The sequence below is a fragment of the Oryctolagus cuniculus genome, chromosome 2 (assembly GCF_964237555.1).
Source record: "Oryctolagus cuniculus chromosome 2, mOryCun1.1, whole genome shotgun sequence".
NCBI lineage: Eukaryota > Metazoa > Chordata > Mammalia > Lagomorpha > Leporidae > Oryctolagus > Oryctolagus cuniculus.
Genome location: NC_091433.1, coordinates 67,166,594 through 67,188,872, shown reverse-complemented (window position 1 = coordinate 67,188,872; position 22,279 = coordinate 67,166,594). Strand labels below are relative to the sequence as shown.

Below are 22,279 nucleotides of genomic sequence, written 5' to 3'. Positions count from 1 at the left end.
GGCCTCAGGGAGAGCCCCGGCTCCCGGCCGCCGGCCCTCGGCGCTCTGTGACGCGGGCCGCCCGCCCGCAGCCGCGCGAGGCGGGCGCTCGCCCGGGCCCCGCCCCCTGCCCGCCGGACGCGCGCTCGCGGCTCTCTCACCGCCCACACGGTTCCTTTTCCGCTCCCTCCGCCTCCGGAAGCTGCCGCTGGGGGCTCGGGCGCGCGCGCGCCGCCGGGAGCCGCGTGCTGGGGCTGCGGGAGCGCGCGGACGCGGGAGCGAGGCTCGGAAAGCCGCGGGCGCCTTGCGGAGGGGCGGTAGTGGCCGCGGCTCCCAGGTGAGCGTCGTGCGCGGGGCCCCTTGCGCCCGGCCCGCGGCGCGTCCGCCGCCCCACCCCCACCCCACGGGCGAGCCGTTTTCCCGCTCCGGAGCCCAGGCGGCGGCGAGCTCCCGGGGTTGGTATAACGAAGCCTGCGCGGGAGGTTGGGAAGGCGGGCCGCGGGGGCCCCCAGCCGTGTGCTCCGCCACTCTCCGCCTGGCCAGCCCCTGGCGCGGCGGAGTAACCACAACAAAGGCGCCCTAGCCCGCGGCCGGCGGGGCCGGGAGGGCCGGTCTGGTCCTCCGGACGCGTTTGGGGTGACGTGGGGGTCAGGGGCGGCTCTGAATTTAGGTGTGGTCGCAACCGGGGCTGGGCTCTGAGCGCTGCCGCCCACCTCTGCAGGCTGGAGCCGGAACCTTGAGGCCCGAGGGCAAGCTGTTTACCTTCTGCTTCCTCCCGGGAGTCCGAGGGGGTCGGGATTCGAGCCCCGATTTCCAGGAAAACAGGTGTTTACTTTGGCTCGAGATTGTCGTTTACCCAACTGGCATCTTCTTGAGGACCACAGAAATGTAAGGTCACAGTTAACAGAAATGACAGTTTTTGAAAATGACAGACTGATTCTGGGTGTTCTCCTGAGGTGTCGGGAAGGCACTAGTATTTTTATTGCGGGCGCTTCAGGAGCTGTACACACGGTGAGTAGCTCCGGTGACTCCCAGGCAGCTTTGGCCTGATTGAGCACCAGGGGGTATTATGATCTGGCAGATTATCGCTTCATTTTTGCCCTTTGCCAGTGCACTATAAAGCGTTATCTTAATTACCTTCATAAGCCACCATTTTTCTTAGTTGTACCGCGGTGTAAATTGACTCGCTCACTAAGGTTGAGGTAAATGTTATCAAACGGATTGTTGCATACATAGCCATGTAAATTAAGTTCAGCCACCTGAGTGCTGAAATCCTTACTCTCTGTTGGGTGTTAGGAATAGAAAATTAAGTCTGTGAAGGCTGCCAGGCACTGGGCTATGCACCAGCTCTCATGGACTGTGGCCACTTAGGGAGCCTGACCCTTGCGACCACTGGGGACTACCTGACTGTATCGTGGACCTGCAGACAAGGGGATGGTTCTGGTGTGTGTGTCTGTCTGTCTGTCTGTCTGGAGAGGGTGAAGAAAGAAGGCAGGAAACTTAAGTTGGAAATGATGCTATTTTTCTATGTAGTTAGCAAAGAGCAGAACCAGGGCTCCATGTTCAGTGTTTTAACTCTAGACTCTTGTCAGATAAACGGTTCTTGGAATGACTGATAAAGATGAGCAACACACTGGGAACTGGTTGGGTGACAAGTGTACAGGAGAGGGGAAAACTTTGCCTTGGGACAGACCTTGTGTGCCTGCAGGTTGAGCTGCTGCTGCTTGGGAAACCTCCTGTATTGGTGTGTCTGGCCTGGAGTCCCACCTCTGCTGGCAGTCAGCTGGTGGCTGCAGATGCTGGCTCGGGCACTTTGCTGCTTTGGTGGATGGGGTCCCTGGCCTGGAATCAGCCTGGCCCTGGCTATTGCCTGCATTTGGGGAGTGAACCTGTTGAACAGAAGCTTGATCGCCACCTCCCACTCCCACCCCTACTCCCATCACTTTTCTGTGTCTCACCCTCTCTCTCACTTGAAATAAATAAGTCAATGTGTTTCTTTAAAAAAATAAATTTAAAAAAAGCCTTTATTTAGCCTTTTTTTTATCCTCTTGGGTTCTGCTGCCAAGGCCCTGGAATTAAACTGACAGGGCTGATGGAACAGGAGAAAGGTCAGGCAGATTTTACTTGATGTTAATTTTCCCAAACTTGGGACCTTCCTGGAAAAGAAGACCCAAAGAAATGAATAGGCCTGTAAGTTGATAGCCCATTTTTAACAAAGAATGAAAAGTTGTGAAGATAAACGGTTTTAGGTCTTTGGGGGCTGTAAACTATGAAAAGATAAATATGTGGGGGAACTAATGTAAGGGAAGGGCTGTCTGAGCAAGGGTTAATTGTGCTGGTCTAGCTCATTGCCAGCCTAGTCATCAAGATGAAGAACCTTCTCTGGGAGATGACTGAGGGCAGTCCTCGTTTCTCGGAGGTTTCTGCTCTTAGATGAGTGAAGTTCTCTAAAGGCTTTTACATCTGTTGATATTTTTAGCTCAAAATGATCATTATGCTAAAATGGCATTTTTTTTAAGATTTATTTTATTTCAGAGTCAGAGTTACATAGAGAGAGGAGAGGCAGAGAGAGAGTGAAGTCTTCCATCCGATGGTTCACTCTCCAGATAGCCACAATGGCCGGAGCTGTGCCGATCCAAAGCCAGGAGCCCCATGCAGGTGCAGGGGCCCAAGGACTTGAGCCATTTTCTACTGCTTTCCCAGGCATAGCAGAGAGCTGGATGGGAAGTGGAGCAGCCAGGTCTTGAACCGGTGCCCATATGGGATGCTGGCGCTTCAGGCCAGGGCATTAACCCGCTGAGCCACAGCACCGGCCCCAAAACGGCATATTTTGCTGTGATGTATTCTGATCCTTTTCACAAGCTAGATGGGAAACTTAACTATGAAAAAAAAAAAAGGATTCACAGAAGTATCTGTAATCATTTGATTTTGGGACTTAGACCTAGTTCAGGGTTTAGAAAGATTGTAGCCTCCATATGTATGAACTTACTTGCCGCACCCCAGCAAATGCTCATCCAGTCTTTGCTCCAGCATTTCTAGTGACTCAGAGCTCATATTAGAAGGTAGCATTTCTGCTTTTGAGCAGTTCTGTTAAACTCAACACCTTAAAAGTACTTAAAGGCCAGCACTTGGCATAGGAGGTTAAGCCTCCGCCTGTAGTGCCTGCATCCCATATGGGCACCAATTTGTGTCCCGGCTGCTCTAGTTCCATTCCAGCTCCCTGCTGATGGCCTGGGAAAGCAGTAGAAGATGGCACAAATGCTTGGGCCCCTGCACCGACTTGGGAGACCCAGAAGAAGCTCCTGGCTCCTGGTTTCAGACCCACCCAGCTCTGACCGTTGTGACCATTTGGGGAGTGAACCAGCGAATGGAAAACCTGTCTCTCCCTCTCTCTGTAACTCTGCCTTTCAAATGAATAAAATTTTAAAAAATTAAAACAGTTTTAAGTACTTTCATCTGCTGATGCAAGTTCTACCTCTGAAACTACAAATAATAAATCTGCAAACTTTTTTTGATATCACAGTTCTGAACCTTTTAATCAAGAGTCCTCAGGGCTGCTTCCCTCTTTACTGTCCTTCATGTGGATCTGTGTGTTGCTTTGGCTATTTTGGAATATTCCTTCCTGCTAGGATTTTGGCTTGTTGCTTTTCCTCTGCTTGTTTCAGTGTAGTGTTTGTTAAGAGTGCTAAATCTCCGGCCAGAATGCCTGGGTCCAAATCTGGAATGCAATTTCTCGATGTGTGATCTTGAGCATTTTGATTGTCTGCCGCAATTTTTTTTTCCCCCTCCAGTTCACAAGTTTGATAAAGGCTGAAATCATTAAGGAAAAAAAAAGTGTATTTACCACAGTCCAAGAAGTGGGATTCAAGTAACTTGAATTTCTAGGCTTAGTTTCTTCATTTTTAGTGTAAGGTAGATGTACTTAGTTGGGAGCTTTACCAGTTCTCTAGGTATTCCTTAATCCAGTCAAACTGACACATGAATTCCCCATCACAGAAAGCCAAGTCCTTTCCGTTCAGGACTATTGGGAAACTGACAGGTATTAGCTCCAACATTTATTTTGTGCCATACACCATCAGAAGGAACTTTACATAGGTCTCAGTTAAGGTTATTAGGTTGCTATCATAGAAAATCGTTTGTGTCATACACACAAAAAAGAGGCATGCTGGCAGTATTTCAAGTTTAGAATTTCAGAATTGTCACTGTTCTTGCCAGAGATGTTCTTTGGAAAGGGAGTTTCCTCATAAGCCCAGAGTAGGACAGGGGAGTTACTAGTTAATTCAGAGCTCTAGATTCTTGTTACCTAGGGCTACTGATTCACTTAATTTGTGGTACCAAGGAGGTTTCTTCCAGTTACTTTGTCAGAGGAAAACTACGTGACAAATAAAGCCAGCAAAATGTGGCAAGCACTAGCTTGCCTTTACAACTTTAACTGTACAAATCATCCTTTTAAACAACACACTGTTCTTAAAATCATGTTGCTAACCAGGTCCAATTTTCCTTTTAAAAATCCCCATGGTGGAAAGGTCTTTTTATCTGACTAATGTTTACCCTCAAACATCATAAATATTACAATATATGAAAGTAAAAAAAAAAAAAACAAGCCTCAGGTTGTGGTCTTATGGAAGGATCATACTGAGAATCAGGATAGAACAGTAGTTAATAATAGGATCTTAAAATATGCCTGCTTTTAGAGTCCTGGCTGGGCCACCTGCAGTGTGACTGTGGGAAGGTTCTCTGCTTCAGATTGCTCATAAACAGCAATGATAAAACCTCTTAAAAGTTGCACTTTGAACGATGCTGTTACATAGTAAACACTACATTTAACTGCTAGAAGTAGAATAACATAAAGCACTAACACAATTGAGGCTTGTTTATGCTGGTAATTTTATTTCCATACAAGTATTTCTGAAGCATAAGGGTTGGAATGATTTAGATGATTGGTTTTTTGAAGATTAAAGAAACAGGGGCCAGCACTGTGGCAAAGCAGGTAAAGCCACCACCTGCAATGCCGACATCCCATGTGGGTGCTGGTTTGAGTCCTGGCTGCTCCACTTCCCATTAGCTCTCTGCTAATGTGCCTGGGAAAGCAGTGGAAGATGACCCAAGTCCTTGGGCCCCCGCACCCACATGGGAGACCTGGGAGAAGCTTCAGGCTCCTGGCTTCAGATTAGCTGAACTGCCATTGCAGCCATCTGAGGAGTGAACCAGCAGATGGAAGATGTCTCTCTTTCTCTCTGCCTCTGGCACTCTGTGACTCTGCCTTTCAAATAAATAATAAATCTTTTTAAAAATTTTTTTAGTAAATCTTAAAAAGATTAAAGAAACAATAGCCAAGAAAAATTTAAGCTTTCTATCAATTTATTTCCCAGAAAAAAACAGAAACTTTTAGAGGAATATTCACATGTCTGTTAATAAATTTATATAAAGATGTGCTAATTTTGGACCAAGCACTAATAACTTTTAACTTATGACTTAATAACATTGTTTTTTATGCTTTAAGATATCTTCATTTCTTCAGATTCTGTGATCCTCCATCTCTTATACTTTAACAACTTCGGTTTCAGTTTTTTTTTCAAAGTTCAAGAAAATATTCCTTCTATATTTAGAGTTTAAATTACAACTTTTGTTTTTTTAAAAAATATTTATTTATTTATTTGAAAGAGTTACACAGAGAGAGAAGGAGAGGCAGAGAGTCTTCCATCTGCTGGTTCACTCCCCAATTGGCCACAACAGCTGGAGCTGTACCAACCTGAAGCCAGGAGCCAGAAGCTTTTTCCAGGTCTCTCACTTGGATACAGGGGCCCAAGGGCTTGGGCCATCTTCTACTGCTTTCCCAGGCCACAGCAGAGAGCAGGATCAGAAGTGGAACAGCCAGGACTCCAATTGGTGCCCATATGGGATGCCAGCACTGTAGGCAGTGGCTTTATCTGCTATGCCACAGCATGGCCCCACAACTTTTCTTAAACTCTGGTTCTTGATGACGTTTGACACTGTCTCTAGTACTGTCCAAAGTTTCAACTTTCATTCTAGTTTCTTAGTATTGTAGTACATTAGCTTTTGATCACAACTTCTCACTAGCATAGACCAGTGGCATTTCACACTCCTGAGACCCTGTAAGAGATAGGTTTTATATCAATGCCTTGTATATATATAATGCATTTAAGTCATGAAAACAAGTTTCATGAGACATTACTTTTACAATTTGATATGCACTATTATTCTGTATTCTGATTCTTTTTCTAAATTTTTACATTTATTCTTTTTTTTTTTTGGTTAAATATTTATTTTTTATTTGAAAGGCAGAGTTAGAGAGAGGGAGAGACAGAGAAAGAGATCTTCCATCCGCTGGTTCACTCCCCAAATGGCTGCAACAGCCAGGGCTAGGCCACACTGAAGCCAAGAGCCAGGAGCTTCTTCTGGGTCTTCCACATGGGTGCAGAGGCCCAAGCACTTGGCGTATCCTCCACTGCTTTCCCTGGTGCATTAACAGGGAGCTGGATTGGAAGTGGAGCAGCCAGGAATCTCATTGGTACCTATATGGGATGCAGGCATTGCAAGTGACAGCTTAACCCACTACGTGACAACACCAGCCCCATTTTCAATGGCATGACCTAGTGAATTGATGTTATATTGGATTGTGATTTGCTGTCCATGAAATATTGGTCTGGAGTATGCTTTGGAACAGTGTTTTCGAAATTTGAAGAAATTTATTAAAAACTTTTAATTGCTAAGGGATTTTTAACTATATAACAGAGTGAGAAAGGAAAAAAAACAATAACCACAACTTACTTATGACATTTTATTTTCAAGGTGAATTATCCTACAAAAAACGGTAACTTTTTGGATAGGTTAGTGACAGTGTTATGAAAGTATTCACTTTAAAGTGGCTATTTTTATTTTTTTTTCAGTTAGAGTGGGCAGAATTGGATTAATAATGATCATACTGTCTATGTTTGTGGTGCTTCAGAATCACAGATCTTTTCTCAAGTCTGTTTCTCCCCATTTTTCCCCTTCCCAGCCACTCATTTCCTTCTGCTTTTCGATGTTTACTGCATGCGGGTCAAATCCATGCTTTATAACTTTGTTTCTATGTCTTTGCCCACAAAGGCCATAGTATTGTGTATTTTAAGTTTTTTGTTTAATTAAGATTTTTTTTTTTTTTGACAGGCAGAGTGGACAGTGAGAGAGAGAGACAGAGAGAAAGGTCTTCCTTTGCCGTTGGTTCACCCTCCAATGGCCGCTGCGGCCGGCGCCCTGCAGCCGGCGCACCGCGCCTATCCGATGGCAGGAGCCAGGTACTTCTCCTGGTCTCCCATGGGGTGCAGGGCCCAAGTACTTGGGCCATCCTCCACTGCACTCCCGGGTCACAGCAGAGAGCTGGCCTGGAAGAGGGGCAACCGGGACAGAATCCGGCGCCCCGACCGGGACTAGAACCCAGTGTGCCGGCGCCACAAGGCGGAGGATTAGCCTAGTGAGCCACGGCGCTGGCCTGTTTAATTAAGATTTATGTATTTATTTGACAGGCAGACTTACAGAGAGAGGCAGAGCCAGAAAGTGAGATCTTCCATCCACTGGTTCACTCCCCAAATGGCCACAACAACTAGGACTGAGCCAGGTTAAAACTAGGAGCCTGAAACTCCATCCAGGTCTCCCATGTGGTTAGCAAGGGCCATCATTCCACTTCTCTCCCAGGTACATTAACAGGGAGCTAAATCAGAAGTGGAGTGGCCAGGACTGAAACAGGCACCCTCATGAGATAGCTGGGGTCACAGGCAGAGGCTTAACCTGCTGGGCCAGAACATTACCCTCATGTTTTATACAGTTACATTGTTACTCATCTAATTCTGTTTGTTTTCATCATCAATATCTTTGTAGATCTCCATTTTCCTCTTAGTAGACATTGAGGTAGTTTCTAACTTTTTGCTATCACAGATAGTGCTGTGATTGACATCCTTGTACATATGTTCAAGATCACACACCACTAAGTTCAGGGCTAAATTTTGAGCCTGGGTCAGTTTCTGACTCAGTTCATTCTTTTTGAAACAATGAGTAAACTTCCACTCATCATTTAAGTACTGAATGTACTGTATAAATATCATCACAGTAATATTAGTGGAAATAGTAAAAATTCAGTGGAATTCGTGGTGGTTTTTCTTCTAAAGATCAACTCTTTTTTTTTTTTTTTTTTTTTTTTTTTTTTTTTTTTTTAAGATTTATTTACTTACTTGAAAAGCAGAGTTAGAGAGAGAGGTAGGTCTTCCATCTGCTGGATCCCTCTCCAAATGGCCACAATGGCCAGGGCTGGGCCAGGTGGAAACCAGGAACCAGGAGCTTCTTCCAGGTCTCTTACATGGGTGACAGGGCCCAAACACTTGGGCTGTCTTCCAGTGCTTTTCCCAGACCATTAGCAGGGAGCGTGATCGAAAGTATAACAGCGAGGACACAAACCCTGCCTGTATGGGAAGCCAGCATCACAGACAGTGGCTTTACCTGCTGTTCCACAAAGCCAGCCCCTTAAGATCAACTCTTGATTTCTACTTTTCCCCCAAAGTTTTTGCTTAAATGTGTAAATTGTATAGATAATAACTTTGTGTTCTGTGTTTTTGATTGTTGATATATTATCTAAATCAGATGTCTACAGACTTTTTCAGTAAAGGATCAAGTGGCAAATATTTTAGTCTTCATTGGTCTTACGGTCTCTGTGATAGCTGCTCAGCTGTGCAGCTGTCATGTGAGAGCTGTCAGAGACAACACCCAAATCCATGAATGGGCTGAGTTTACGTGAAACTTTATTTACGACAACAGATGACAGGATTATTTGACCCATAAGCAGTAGTACTCTGTGATCTAAATAATTATTTTAATGGAATTTTTATATTTCTCTATACAGGTTTTTCAGTATTACAGAAAACACAGTAAATAATATCATTTCTTCTTTTTGATATTGAAATTTCCAGAAGTTACTGATTCTAAACATTTGTGTCTTAAGAGTTCTGAAAATTAATTGCCCAATGTCTTTTAAAACAGGTTTCAATTTTTATAAGTTAGTTAAAAGAATAGACTGATTCAATGTGGATAAATAAGATATCCAAAACTGAGCCGGCGCCACAGCTCACTAGGCTAATCCTCTGCCTTGAGGCGCCGGCATACCAGGTTCTAGTCCCGGTCGGGGCGCCGGATTCTGTCCCGGTTGCCCCTCTTCCAGGCCAGCTCTCTGCTGTGGCCAGGGAGTGCAGTGGAGGATGGCCCAAGTGCTTGGGCCCTGCACCCCATGGGAGACCAGGATAAGTACCTGGCTCCTGCCATCGGATCGGCGTGGTGCGCCAGCTGCAGTGCGCCGGCCGCAGCGACCATTGGAGGGTGAACCAACAGCAAAGGAAGACCTTTCTCTCTGTCTCTCTCACTGTCCACTCTGCCTGTCCAAAAAAAAAAAAAAGATATCCAAAACTGTATTAGTTATTTCTGTTCTGAGGATTTGGGTAGCAGGTGTATCCCCTGTCAATTCTGATTTTAAAATATGAAGATGGCATTAATCTATGATGTGGAAAATATTATGGCTTCTGTTTTTAATATTTATTAAGTATATATAACAAAATTTCCTAAATGTTAGACTTAGACATCATATTTTAGCTGAAATTAATAATTTTGTTTTGGAATTTTAAAACTCATTTTTACTTTAATCGTCACTTGGCTTATAACAGTATATCACATTTTCCTGAACAATGTACACTATTACAAGTTTACTTAATAACACAATTTTTATAATTGATTTCATTAAGGGTCTCAAACACCTGACAAGACACACTTAGCAAATCTAACAAAGGAAATCTTTCTAAGCACTGAGACATTGTTTATAAACCTAAGCCTAAACTTTCTGACTTAGTCAATCACAGCCCCTTAAACCTTTTGTTTTGCTTTCCTTAAGTCTTTTTTTTTTTTTTTTTTTTTTTTTTTTTTTTTTGACAGGCAGAGTGGATAGTGAGAGAGAGAGACAGAGAGAAAGGTCTTCCTTTTCTGTTGGTTCACCCCCCAGTGGCCACTGTGGCCGGTGCACCGTGCTGATCCAAAGCCAGGAGCTAGGTGCTTCCTCCTGGTCTCCCATGCGGGTGCAGGGCCCAAGGACCTGGGCCATCCTCCACCTGCACTCCTCAGCCACAGCAGAGAGCTGGCCTGGGAGAGGAGCAACCGGGACAGAATCCGGCACCCCAACCAGGACTAGAACCTGGGGTACCAGCGCCGAAACAAAACAATGGTCCCTGTCGCACACTACAGGCAGTCACTTGGAACATTTTAATCCTTATTTTCTAATATTTACTTTCATGTGTCTGTCTAATACATGTTGATTTTTCCATTTTATACATCATTGGCCATCTGTTGTGAAATGTCTCTTACACCAGACCCCCTTAACTCAGTGAGACATAGATACTCTTCTCTTGCTGTCTTCTATATGTGATTATGTCACAGTTTGTGATTAAAGATTGAGAAATTTAATTCCAGGCTACCTATGCAGCCTATATGTACCTTAGAGTTTTTATCCTCTTTAAGAAGTGCTGGGCAGGAGCTTTTACTTTTAATGGGAGTCATCTCCTTTTTTTCTGCTTCTTCCTCAATAACTGTAGTGAGGGAGCTGAATAGGACAAAGACAATAAGTACTAAAGTCTGAAAGTTTAGCAGTCTTCATTGCATTACTTCCAGAATACTATGTGTGGATTGACTTAGCCAATCCTGTGAGGTTTTAATACCATACTTTTTTACTCTAAACTCTTAACTGTGTAATTTATAGAATACAGAATTTCCTTGGTATTCACCTGGGTGTCCCTGTTTGTGATATACTTGCCTTGATGATCAGTTATTTTCTAGTGAACTTAATTATTGGACTTATTTATTTTTCAAATAATTGGTACAACCTGATATTACTCCTGTTAGACCCACCAACAATTCACTGAGTTATTTGTTTATTTTAAAACATTTCTCCTCGGGGCCGGTGCTGTGTGGCACAATGGGTTAAACTGAGGCCTGCAATGCCAGTATCCCACATGGGCACCAGTTTGTGTCCCAGCGGCCTCACTTCTGATCCAGCTCCCCGATGATGCACCAGGGAAGTTAGCAAAGGGTGGCCCAAGTTCCTAGGTCCCTGCTACCCACATGGGAGACTAAGAGGAAGCTCCTGGCTCCTGGCTCCTGGCTTCAGCCTGTCTTTCCCTCTCTCTCTCTCTCTGACTCTGCCTTTCAAATAAGTGAATAATTCTTTTTAAAATGTTTCTTTTCGTATATTAGCCAAATTTCTCAGCTTGGAAAAATTATATGGTGTTTCATTTACCATTGATTATGTAATTATATTAAAATGAAAAGTACTTGGAAATGACTTTTAGTTTGATAGTTATACTTCACTCCTTTTCAGATATATTTTTGCTATCATGGATCGGTTCGGAGATATATCAGAAGGTGAAGTGGACCATTCTTTCTTTGACAGTGACTTTGAAGAAACAAAGAAATATGAAAGTAATTCAGTTTTTGACAAGAAAAATGTTGATGCTAAAGAGAGCCTAGATAAAGGTACAGAAAATGTAAACCTGAAATTTGGAATACAAACAAAGGAAAATTATCTCACTGATAAGGGAAATGAAAGGAGAGCAAAAATTCCTCTAGAAGAAAACCCAATAGAGAGTGATATTGTACAAACTGGAAATTCTTTATCTTTGACCACTTCTTCAAGATCAGAAAAATTGTGTGATAATACAATAGGACATAAAATACACCTGCCCATGTCCCGCAGGATTCCCAAAGCTGTAAAAGATGCTGAGGATGACTACTATACAGATGGAGAGGAAAGCAGTGATGATGGGAAAAAGTGTCATGTGAGGTCCAAGTCAGCTAAGCCGTCTAATAACTTTAAAAAAAGCATAAGTAGAAAGTATTCCAAAATTATTTCTTCTTCTTCTTCTTCTTTGTCTTCTTCATCTTCAAGTTCAGGTACAGATTGTTCAGATGCAGGGTCTGATATCTCCAAATCTGATTCCTCTCCATCATCAAAGAAACATGTATCTAGTGTAACCCTCTTATCACCAAAACAGAAATATAAAACAGGAATAAAGTCAACAGGAAAACGACCTTCAACTACTAAACCAAAAGTTGATGACTACATTGAGGAATCTGAAGATACTGTGACTGACGTAACTCCTTTATCGACCCCAGACATCAGCCCTGTTCAGTCTTTTGAACTGGGGGCATCAAATGACCAAAAAGTAAAAGTTAAAAGGCAAGAAAATGTGAATCAGGAAATAAATGAAGATGTTGAGGATTTAAAAAATAATTCAAGGTGTTTGAAAAGTGCCAAAAAAGGGAAAGAAAAACAGGAGCCTAATGTTATCTCAAAGTCTTCAGTGTTAGATTCTAATTTAGACCACAGATACAGACAGAAAGTTTTACATGACACAATGGACCTGAATCATCTTTTGAAAGGTAATATTCTTTTTAAGTTTTGTATGCTAACTATATTCTAACTTTAAATGCATTGAGTTTGCACTGGTTTTTTATCTTTTCAATCTTTTATTGTTTGGGATTATTGATACTAGGGTAACTTTACCAGATATTCCATTTTACCATAAAAATACCTGGTATATCATTTGTGTTATCAGGTAAGAAATATACTCCAAAGCTGGTCAACTAGGACTACAGACTTGACACTGATTTTATTTTAGTGTCTTACAAACTTGGAATGCCCACGGGGAACAGATGGAAATGAGAGAAATAGTGCCAGATGTTTTCCCACTTTTGATAGAGATGGCATAATTATCGCTTTCTTTAAGAAAGGCGGCAGCACTAAGGTTAAAATAACCTGCCCTGTTGTTTTCCTATCAGGGAAAGTGACAAGAATGCTGGCAATTGAAAGAACTCAGAGTAAATTACAAGGGACTGTTCACATTGTAAGTTAAAGGCCAATGAACATTACTTAAAAATAATTACCAAATTGATGAAGTAGCATAATTTAAGTTCCGTTATGTTATAAAATATTGTTTAATTAGAATAATCTTTATTGCTGTGTTTCTGTATCAATTATCCATATTCAGTTGAATATTTCAGATGAAATAAAAGCAACTTAAGACTTTATCTTTGTGGTTTATTGGTCTTGCAGGATAGGTTTTAGATCAGGAGGATAAATTTTTTTTAAGTTGCAAAAAAGGATCTCTTTGAAATGTTAATGAAAAAATACTTTGCTAAATAACTTACATATAGTGGCAATGTTAGAACATAAATAACGAGAGTGGTCAATAAGCTTGCATTTGTGAGTGTTCTCTCTTTGTTGGGAATACTTTCCCTTTGCTTTGTTTATACCTATTGATTGTATAGTCTGAAGACTCTCCGTATGGACCGTCACCATCTCGTTGCTAAGCCTCTACCCAATATATCTTTTCTGAAAAATCGTTCATTCAGTTTCTTAAACTTTCAAGATTGAGTTTTTTTATTCCTGGTGTCTACTTCCTGTAACAACCAGAGACATCTTTTAAAAGGGAATGTTTTTGTTTAAAGTAAATTCTACTAGGTTATTTTTTAACTCTTCAGCGACTTATTAAAAGTGAAATCCAGGAATGGGCATTTGGCCTTGCAATTTAAAACCCGCATCCCATATCAGAATGCCCGGGTTCTACTTCTAGCTCTGGCTCCCTGAAGCCAGCTTCCTGACACTGGGCGGTAGCAGGTGATGGTTCAAGAAGTTGGGTCCCTGCCACCCTGGAGAGACTCTAGTTGAATTCCCGGTTCTCAGCTTTTACCTGACCCAGCCCAAGCCTTTGCAGGAATGGGGGAGTGAGCTAGCAGATGGGAGCAATGTCTGTCTGTCTTTCTGCCTTCAAGTGAATTTTTAGAACTAAGTAAATCTAAATTCCTTACCCTAGTGTAACAGTCTTTATATCTTTGATTTTCAACCCAGGCAATACATTAGGGTTGCCTATTATCTAATCTAAATCCTTTACCCTAGTGTAACAGTCTTTATATCTTTGATTTTCATCCCAGGCAGTACATTAGCATTGCCTATAAAACAAATACTGATGCCTAGGCCCTAGCCACTGGAATTGTGAGGCAATTGATCTGATACACTTTTTTTTTTCTCGTAAGTGAATAAGTGAATTATTTCTTCTTTTCATTTGTGAAAAATGAAATGTGAAGCATGGTGGGGCTTGCAACAAACACTCTGAAATGTCTTCATCCTTCTTTAAATAAGAATTCTTTCTCTCTCTGAAATTTATCCATTTGAAATTTCCATAATCAACATATTATTTCACTTTATGATATTCCACAAATCCATGGATTATTCATTCTTTTTTATTCTTTTTTCTTTTTTTTCCTCCTATAAAATTTTATATGACTAGTGTTTGAATTAGCCAATTCTTCCTTCTTTTTGATCAAGTCTGCTTTTGAACTCCTATAGTGAACTTTTAATTTCTAACATTATTCCTACCTCCAGAATTTGTTTCTTTAAAATTTCTGTGTTTAATATTTTTTTCTTTTTTATCTGTCCTTTTCATTTTTTAATTTTTTGAAAATTTTATTTAAGGTTTACAAATTTCATGTATTTAATAGATAGAGATTCAGGAACATAGGAACATTCAGGAACTTTCCACCCTACCCTTCCTCCCACCTGTGCTCCCACCCAAGAATGATACATCTTATAGGAGAACTTAGACACAATTATAATACAACTCTTTGAGGACAGAGGTCCTGTATGGGAAGTTAGTGCACAGTGACTCCTGCTGGTTTGTTGTTTTTCTAGATCCTTGAGATGCATTGATAGCTCATTTATTTGATGCCTTTCTAATTTCTTGATGTAGGCACCTATTGCTATAAACTTTCCTCTTAACACTGTTTTTGCTGTATCCCATTAGTTTTGATATGTTGTATTGTCATCTTCATTTGTTTCCAGAAATTGTTTGATTTCTCTTTCTATTTCTTCTATGACCCACTGTTCATTTAGGATTATGTTGTGTAATCTCCATGTGTTCGCATATGTTCTAGAGATTCCTGAGTTACTGATTTCCAGTTTCATTCCATTGTTGTCTGAGAAGATACATGATATGATTTCGATTTTTTGAATTTGCTGAGACTTGCTTTATGGCCTAGCATGTGGTCAATCCTAGAGAAAGTATCATACACTGGTAAGAAGAATGTGAATTCTGCAGCTGTAGGATGGAAAGCCATGTAGATGTGTTTGTCCATTTGGTCTGTAGTGTTGATTAACTGTTGTTTCCTTGCTGATTTTCTGTCTGGTTGATCTGTCCATTGCTGAAAGTAGGGTATTAAAGTCCCCCATTAATATTGTATTTGAGTCTGTGTCTCTCTTTAGATCCCTTAACATTTTTTTAAACAGCCAGGTATCTTGTAATTGGGTGTGTTTACATTTATTATAGTCACATCTTGCTGTTGAATCAATTCCTTAATAATTACATAGTGCCCTTGTCTCTTTTAATAGTTTTCGTGTTAAAGTCTATTTTTTCTGATATTTGGATGGTTTTACTTCCTCATTTTTCCTTTCTGTTAACATGGAATATCTTTTTCCATCCTTTCAATTTCAGTCTGCCTGCATCTTAGTGAGGTGTGTTTCTTGTAGGCAGCACATAGATGGGTTTTGTTTTTTAATCCAGTCAGCCAGTCTATATTTTTGAACTGGAGAGTTGAGGCCATCAACATTCAGGGTGACTATTGATAAGTAATGACTTGGCCCTACCATTTTTGCATAAATATCCCGATTGTTTACTTTGGATTTTCTTTTTATTTTACTGGGAGATTATCTGCCTTCCCATTGTTTCATAATGATGACTGTCTGTGTTTCTGTGTGTAGCACAACCTTAAGCATCTTTTTAAAGGCTGGATAAGTGGTGACAAATTCTTTCGATTTCTCTTATGGGAGGTCTGTTTCACCTTCATTCATAAATGAGAGCTTTTCAGGATACAGAATTCTAGGTTGACATTTTTTTTTCTCTTAAGACTTGGGCTATGTCTCTCCATTCTCTCGCTAGCCTGTAGGGTTTCTGATGAGAACTCAGCTGTGAGTCTAATTGGAGATCCTCTGAAAGTAATCTGGAGTTTCTCTTGTGCACATTTTACAATTTTTTTTTTTTAAGATTTATTTATTTGAAAGAGTTACACAGAGAGGGGAGAGGGAGAAAGAGAAAGAGAGTGAGAAGAAGAGAGGTCTTTCATCCGCCGGTTCACTCCCTAATTGGCCACAACAGCCAGAGCTGCGCCCATCCGGAGCCAGGAGCCAGAAGCCTCCTCTGGGCCTCCCACGCAGGTGCAGGGGCCCAAGAATTTGGGCCATCTTCTCTCTGCCACAGCAGAGAGCTGGATTGGAAGAGGAGCAGCTGGGACACGAACTGGTGCCCGTATGGGATGCTGGCGCTCCAAGCCAGGGTGTTAACCCACTGCGCCACAGCGCTGGCCCCTACAATATTTTCTTTATATTTTACTGTTGAAAGTTTGACTGCAGCATGTCATCTGAAGAGACTTTCTGATCATGTCTGTTAGGAGTTTCCACATGCTTCCTCTTCTTGGATGTCTCTTTCTTTCCCCAAGCTGGGGAAGTTTTCTGTAATTATTTCACTAAATAGGCCTTCTAAATCGCTCTTTCCATACTTTCTGGAACTCCTAAAACCCATATGTTGGGTCATTTGATAGTATCCCATAAATCTCTAACACTTTTTAAAATTTTTCTAATTTCTTCTTTTTTATTTATTTATTTTTTGATCTGACTGAAATCTTTCAAAGATTTGTCTTCTGGCTTGGATATTCTTTCTTCTGCCTCACCAAGTCTGTTATTAAGGCTTTCTATTGCAATTTTTATTTGACCTATTTAATTTTTTTTTTATTTATTTATTTGAGAGGTAGAGCTACAGACAGTGAGAGGGAGAGACAGAGAGAAAGGTCTTTCTTCCGTTGGTTCACGCTCCAAGTGGCTACAACTCTCCAAGAACTGCGCAGATCCGAAGCCAGGAGCCAGGCGCTTCTTCCTGGTCTCCCATGTGGGTGCAGGGGCCCAAGGACCTGGGCCATCTTCTACTGCTTTCCCAGGCCACAGCAGAGAGCTGGATTGGAAGAGGAGCAGCTGGGACTAGAACCGGCGCCCATATGGGATGCCGGTGCCACAAGTGGAGGATTAACCTACTGTACCACGGCTCCAGCTCCATGGCAAAATTTTCATTCATGTCAGATATAAATTTCTTTAATTTGTGGATTTACTTCTCATGGCTTCTGAATAATCCTATGATTAATTTTTTGAATTCTGTTTCAGGCATTTCTTCAATCTCTTCATGTTTATATTCTAAAATTGAACTGTTGCTGTGTTCCTTTGAGGAGGTCACGTTGTCTTCCTTAATCTTCTTGAATTTCCGCATTTATTTTTAGGCATACTTGCTAGTTTTATCTTCCTGATGCCTTTTATCTTTGATCTGTGCCTCTGTGCTTAGTGGAATGCCTATTCTTTCAGTGAATACCTAGAGGTATGTGCTGCGTGTGGCCAGGGAGCTCTGGTCATGTTCCAGGGTGGGTTGAGTAAACAGGGTGACACCCAAGTTGGGCATATCTGGTTACATAGGGTGAGGTGTGGTCACCTCTGTGGTGCGAACATACCCTCACCTTCTCTCTTCCAAGGTGATCAGTGCTCAGGTATTAGCCCTTTTCTGTGCTTCTTCATGAACTGCACAAAGGATCTGTGCAGTCTTCAGTGTGAGCTCGGGTCCTGCTGCAGTGACCCACCCCAGGCAGTCAAGGAGCTCTGTGTGGAGCCTCCCACATTGCCCAGAGACCTACCTACACCTTGCATCCTCTCATGCAGGCCCAGATTTTCCACAGTCTCAGCACTAAGGGCTCCCTCAGTCACAGGGTGTAGAAGATTCACTCCAACCAGCTGGCCTGTCCCATCCACAGAGAGGCTGAGGTGCTCCCAGAGCCAGCTGCCTGTGGGTGCTCCACTTAAATGGTTTGAGCCCCAGAGCCTGTGCTAAGTTAAGAGGCTGAGAGCACCTCACAGTCATATTTGGGTGCCCAAACCCTTTCTCAATCCTCCCAGCCAGACTCAGAGTCAGAGGGGAGTGCATATTTCTCCCACTGGTAAAATCCCTGGATCACAAGTGTGCACAATACTCGCTGGCTGCAGCCCTACTCATTTTACAGTCGTGCTGGGCATGTGTAAGAGTCTCTGCATCCAGTACTTATTTCGAATGGCTCCTTCTCCCCGTCTGTTTCCTGGTTCACGTGGCAGAGCTGCTGCTGTTGCCTCTGCAGACAAGATGGTGACTGTCCCGCCAGTTGCTGGGTATACACACAAGACCTGCAGCAGCTGCTACCTACTTAAGTCCCAAATGGTGCCCGTCCTCTGCCAGGTGTTGTCTTGTTGGTTGGGGGGCGGGATGGAGAGAGAGAGAGAGATGTCCCCTTTTCTTTGTCTTTGGATGAGCAGGCATGCTGTTCCACTCAGGGCTCTGGGTCGCACTCAGAGACAGTGTAATCTGCTAGGCTCTCTCTCTAGCTCTGTCACCATTGTCAGGGGCCACTGCATTCTGATCTCACTTTGCTCTCCAAAGCTGATGCTTTCTCGGGCTCAGGGCTGCTGTGGTCATATGTTGTGTCCATGTTCATTGCTAATCTGATACACTGTTAATGTTAGTGAGAACCATTGCTTTTTACATTGTATGGAAATGGTTTGCAATTTTACATCATATTACTTACTGTGCTCCAGTATACTCCTTCCTTACTGTTCTCACAGTCCTTCAACTTCTTTTCCACTGATTGTGTATTTGCACTTGCTGTTGCCTTTTTCTTTGCATAGGCCACTTCTGTTTGTCAGGTCTCAGCTTATGTATCACCTCCTCAGAGAGACTTTTTCTGAACATTCTATGTTTGGTGGCTTTATAGCCCCAACATCTGTCTTATTACAGTAGTCAGAACTCTGGAATTAGCATGGTATGTTTGCTTCTCTCATTGGAGTGTAAGTGTGAAGGCAGGGTCTTATTTCTTGCTAGAATGGCAAGCATTGGCACCTAGTAGACAGTATTTGCCCACTGAAGGGAGGGAATGTCAGGAACCTTCACTTATTGAAAAGCTCAAATAGGAAAGGATAGCAAAGGCATTTCATACATTTCACTGAGATTTGATTTCATAACAATGGCCCTTAGTCTTAGGTTACCACCTGAAATATATACAGTATGTCTATATCTGTCTCTACATTATAACCTTTAAAATAACTGATTAAATATCCCTGTCTGGATAGCCCTTAGTCCTTACTAAGCCTTCCAGAGTGACATTTCCATTTTTTCCTTTTAATTGGTATGACCACTTTCCAGTCTGAATATTCATTAATTAACTTAGATTGGATCATACATCAAGTTGATCATTCATTTGTTAAAAACTAAGTCTATCTTTTTTTCCCCCTCTGGATTTCCAATACCCTCCTCAGTGCTCTATCATAATAGTTTTCTTTATTACTTTTTTTTTTTAAAGATTTATTTATTTGAAAGGCAGAGTTATGGGCCGGCGCCGCGGCTCACTAGGCTAATCCTCCGCCTTGCGGCGCCGGCACACCAGGTTCTAGTCCCGGTCGGGGCGCCGGATTCTGTCCGGTTGCCCCTCTTCCAGGCCAGCTCTCTGCTGTGGCCAGGGAGTGCAGTGGAGGATGGCCCAAGTGCTTGGGCCCTGCACCCCATGGGAGACCAGGATAAGTACCTGGCTCCTGCCATCGGATCAGCACGGTGCACCGGCCGCGGCAGCCATTGGAGGGTGAACCAACGGCAAAGGAAGACCTTTCTCTCTGTCTCTCTCTCTCACTGTCCACTCTGCCTGTCAAAAAAAAAAAAAAAAAAAAAAAAAAAGCAGAGTTATGGAGAGAGAGGGAGAGATCTTCTAACCCCTGGTTTACTCTCCAGATAATTGCTATGACTGGGGCTGGGTCAGGCCAAAGCCAGGAGCTTCTTCAAAGTCTCCAATGTAGGTGGCAGGTGCCTAAGTACTTGGGCCATTTTCTGCTTCCTTTCTAGGCGCATTAGCAAGGAGCTGGATCAGAAATGGAGCAGTGGAGACAAGAACCGGTGCCTATATGGGATGCTGGCATTGCTGGCTGACTTAACCTACTGCGCCACAGCGTGGACTCCAACATTTTTCAAACTTTTTGATTTTAAGACCCTTGTGTATTCTTAAAAATGATTGAAGGATCAGAAGAGCTTTTGTTTATGTAGGTTATGGCTTATTTCTGTAACTGTTTACTGTATTAGGAATTAAATCAGTGGCTGGCATTGTGGCCCAGTGGATTAAGCTACTGCTTACCACACCAGCATCCCATATTGGAGTACCAGTTTGAGTCTCTGCCACTCTGCTTCCTATCCAGCTTTCTGCTAAATGTGCCTGGGAAGACAGCAAAAGATGGCCCACTGCCACCCTTGTGAGAAACCAGGATGGAGTTTCTGGCTTCTGACTTCAGGCTGGCCCAGACTTGGAGGTTGGGACCATTTGAGGAGTGAACCAGAAGGTGGAAGATCTCTCTTCTCTCTCTCTGTCTTTTGCTCTACCTTTCAAATAACTAAATAAATCTTTTTTAAAAATTAGATCAGAAACGTAATAATTTTTCTAATCTCTAATATCTGGTTTAATAAAAGATGGCTGGAGTCTCAAGTCAAACTCTGCATGAAATCTGTTGGCTCCTATTAAGAAAATCTGGCTTAGGGACTAGTGTTTGGCACAGAGGTTAATACTATGCCAGTATGCCATATTGGAGTGCCTGGGTTTGAGTCCTAATTCTGCTTCAATTCCAGCTTCCTGCTAATGAGTATCCTGGAAGGCTCAAGTACTTGGGCCTCTGCCACCTGTATGGGAGACCTAGATAGAATCCCAGGATTCTGGCACAGCCCTGAGTGTTATTGGCATTTGAGGAACTAGTCAATAGATGGAAGATCTCTCTGTTTCCTTCTTCCCTCTCTCCCTCCCTCCTTCTTGTTACTACTCTACCTTTCAAATAAATAAATGAGAAAAATCTTTAAAAAAGGAAAGAAAAGAAAACATAAAATCCCTGGTACTACTTCCTAGTGGTTCTCTTAGGTTAGGGGTGCTTCAGTTGCACTAGTATGAATAAAGCTTGTTTATACATCTATGTTGAATTTTTTTTTAACAGTGTTTCAATTTAGTCACAGGGAAACCTAAAGAATTTGGGGTAGAATTATTTTTCCCACTTAAAACTTAAAAATGTATAAATTCTCTATATCCAAGTTTCAGAACTGGATTAGGTAACATTAGTGAGAGATGCTTTATTTATTTTACTTTATTTTTTAAAAAGATTTATTTTACTTTATTTATTTGAAAGAGACAGGTAGAGAGAGAGAGATGTCCTCCATTCACTGGTTCACTCCCCAAATGCCCACAATGACCGGAGCTGAGCTGATCTGAAGCCAGGAGCCAGGAGCTTCCTTTGGGTCTCTCACATGGGTGCAGGGGCCCAAAGGCAGGCTATCCTCAGCTATTTTCCCAGGCACATTAGCAGGGAGCTGAATCGGAAGTGGAGCAGCCAGGACTCAAACCAGTGCCCATATGGGTTGCTGGCACTGCAGGCTGGGGCTTTAACCTGCTGCGCCACAGTCGCCTTACTTATTTTAAATGGAACCAGATAATTTAGTGTGTTGATATTCAGACTATGGTCTTCAGATCAGCAGCATTGATATCTTCTGGGCACTAGTTGGAAATGTAGCTAATTGGGTCAACCCAAGTTTTACTGAACCAGAATCTGCTAGGGTGCTGTGTATGCATTTTAAAGTTTGAGAAGCTCTTCCATTGATGGCAGGAACCCAAGTACTTGGGCCACACACTCCCAGGGTATGCAGCAGCAGAAAGATAGAGAAACTAAGGTTCGAACCAAGCAAACTATTTGATTCATACCCACCAGCTGTCATCACCACTTCCTCATAAGGGTTTGCTTTGACAAGAAGCTGGAGTCAGGATCCAGAGCTGGGAATCAAACCTAAGCATTGCCATGCGGAGCATGAGTATCCTAACTGCTAGGATAAATGCTGCTCCCAAGCTTATCATTCAGTGCCACTTGTCAGAAACTTCTGACGTGTTCTGGTGTAATTGGTTTATTTTTATTTTCAGATGAATTTTTTCACTTCTAATTTCTAGTGTGATACATATTAATAGATGTAATCCACATACATATTCTTTGGGGTCCTCTATCTTAAGGCATATAATGGGTCCTAAGACTGAAAAATTCAAGAAATTCTAGAAGAATATGACAAGAATATGTCATTATAGTATTCACAATACTATA

General features: G+C 42.4%; 1 protein-coding gene across 10 annotated transcripts in view; it reads left to right on the top strand.

The window, feature by feature from the left end:
- Window positions 1-22,279, top strand: part of CFAP97 (cilia and flagella associated protein 97) — a 53,060-nt gene that overhangs the window by 6,443 nt on the left and 24,338 nt on the right. For 4 of the 10 annotated variants that reach the window (XM_051833161.2, XM_017338577.3, XM_017338598.3 and 1 more), the window contains one exon: window positions 11,384-12,444. In XM_051833161.2, coding sequence (XP_051689121.2) covers window positions 11,400-12,444 — 1,045 coding nt within the window. In that variant the 5' untranslated portion in view covers window positions 11,384-11,399. Of the gene's footprint in view, window positions 1-124; window positions 435-456; window positions 991-11,383; window positions 12,445-22,279 lie in introns of those variants that run through there. The other 6 variants (XM_051833193.2, XM_051833164.2, XM_051833189.2 and 3 more) reach the window with 5 other exon arrangements.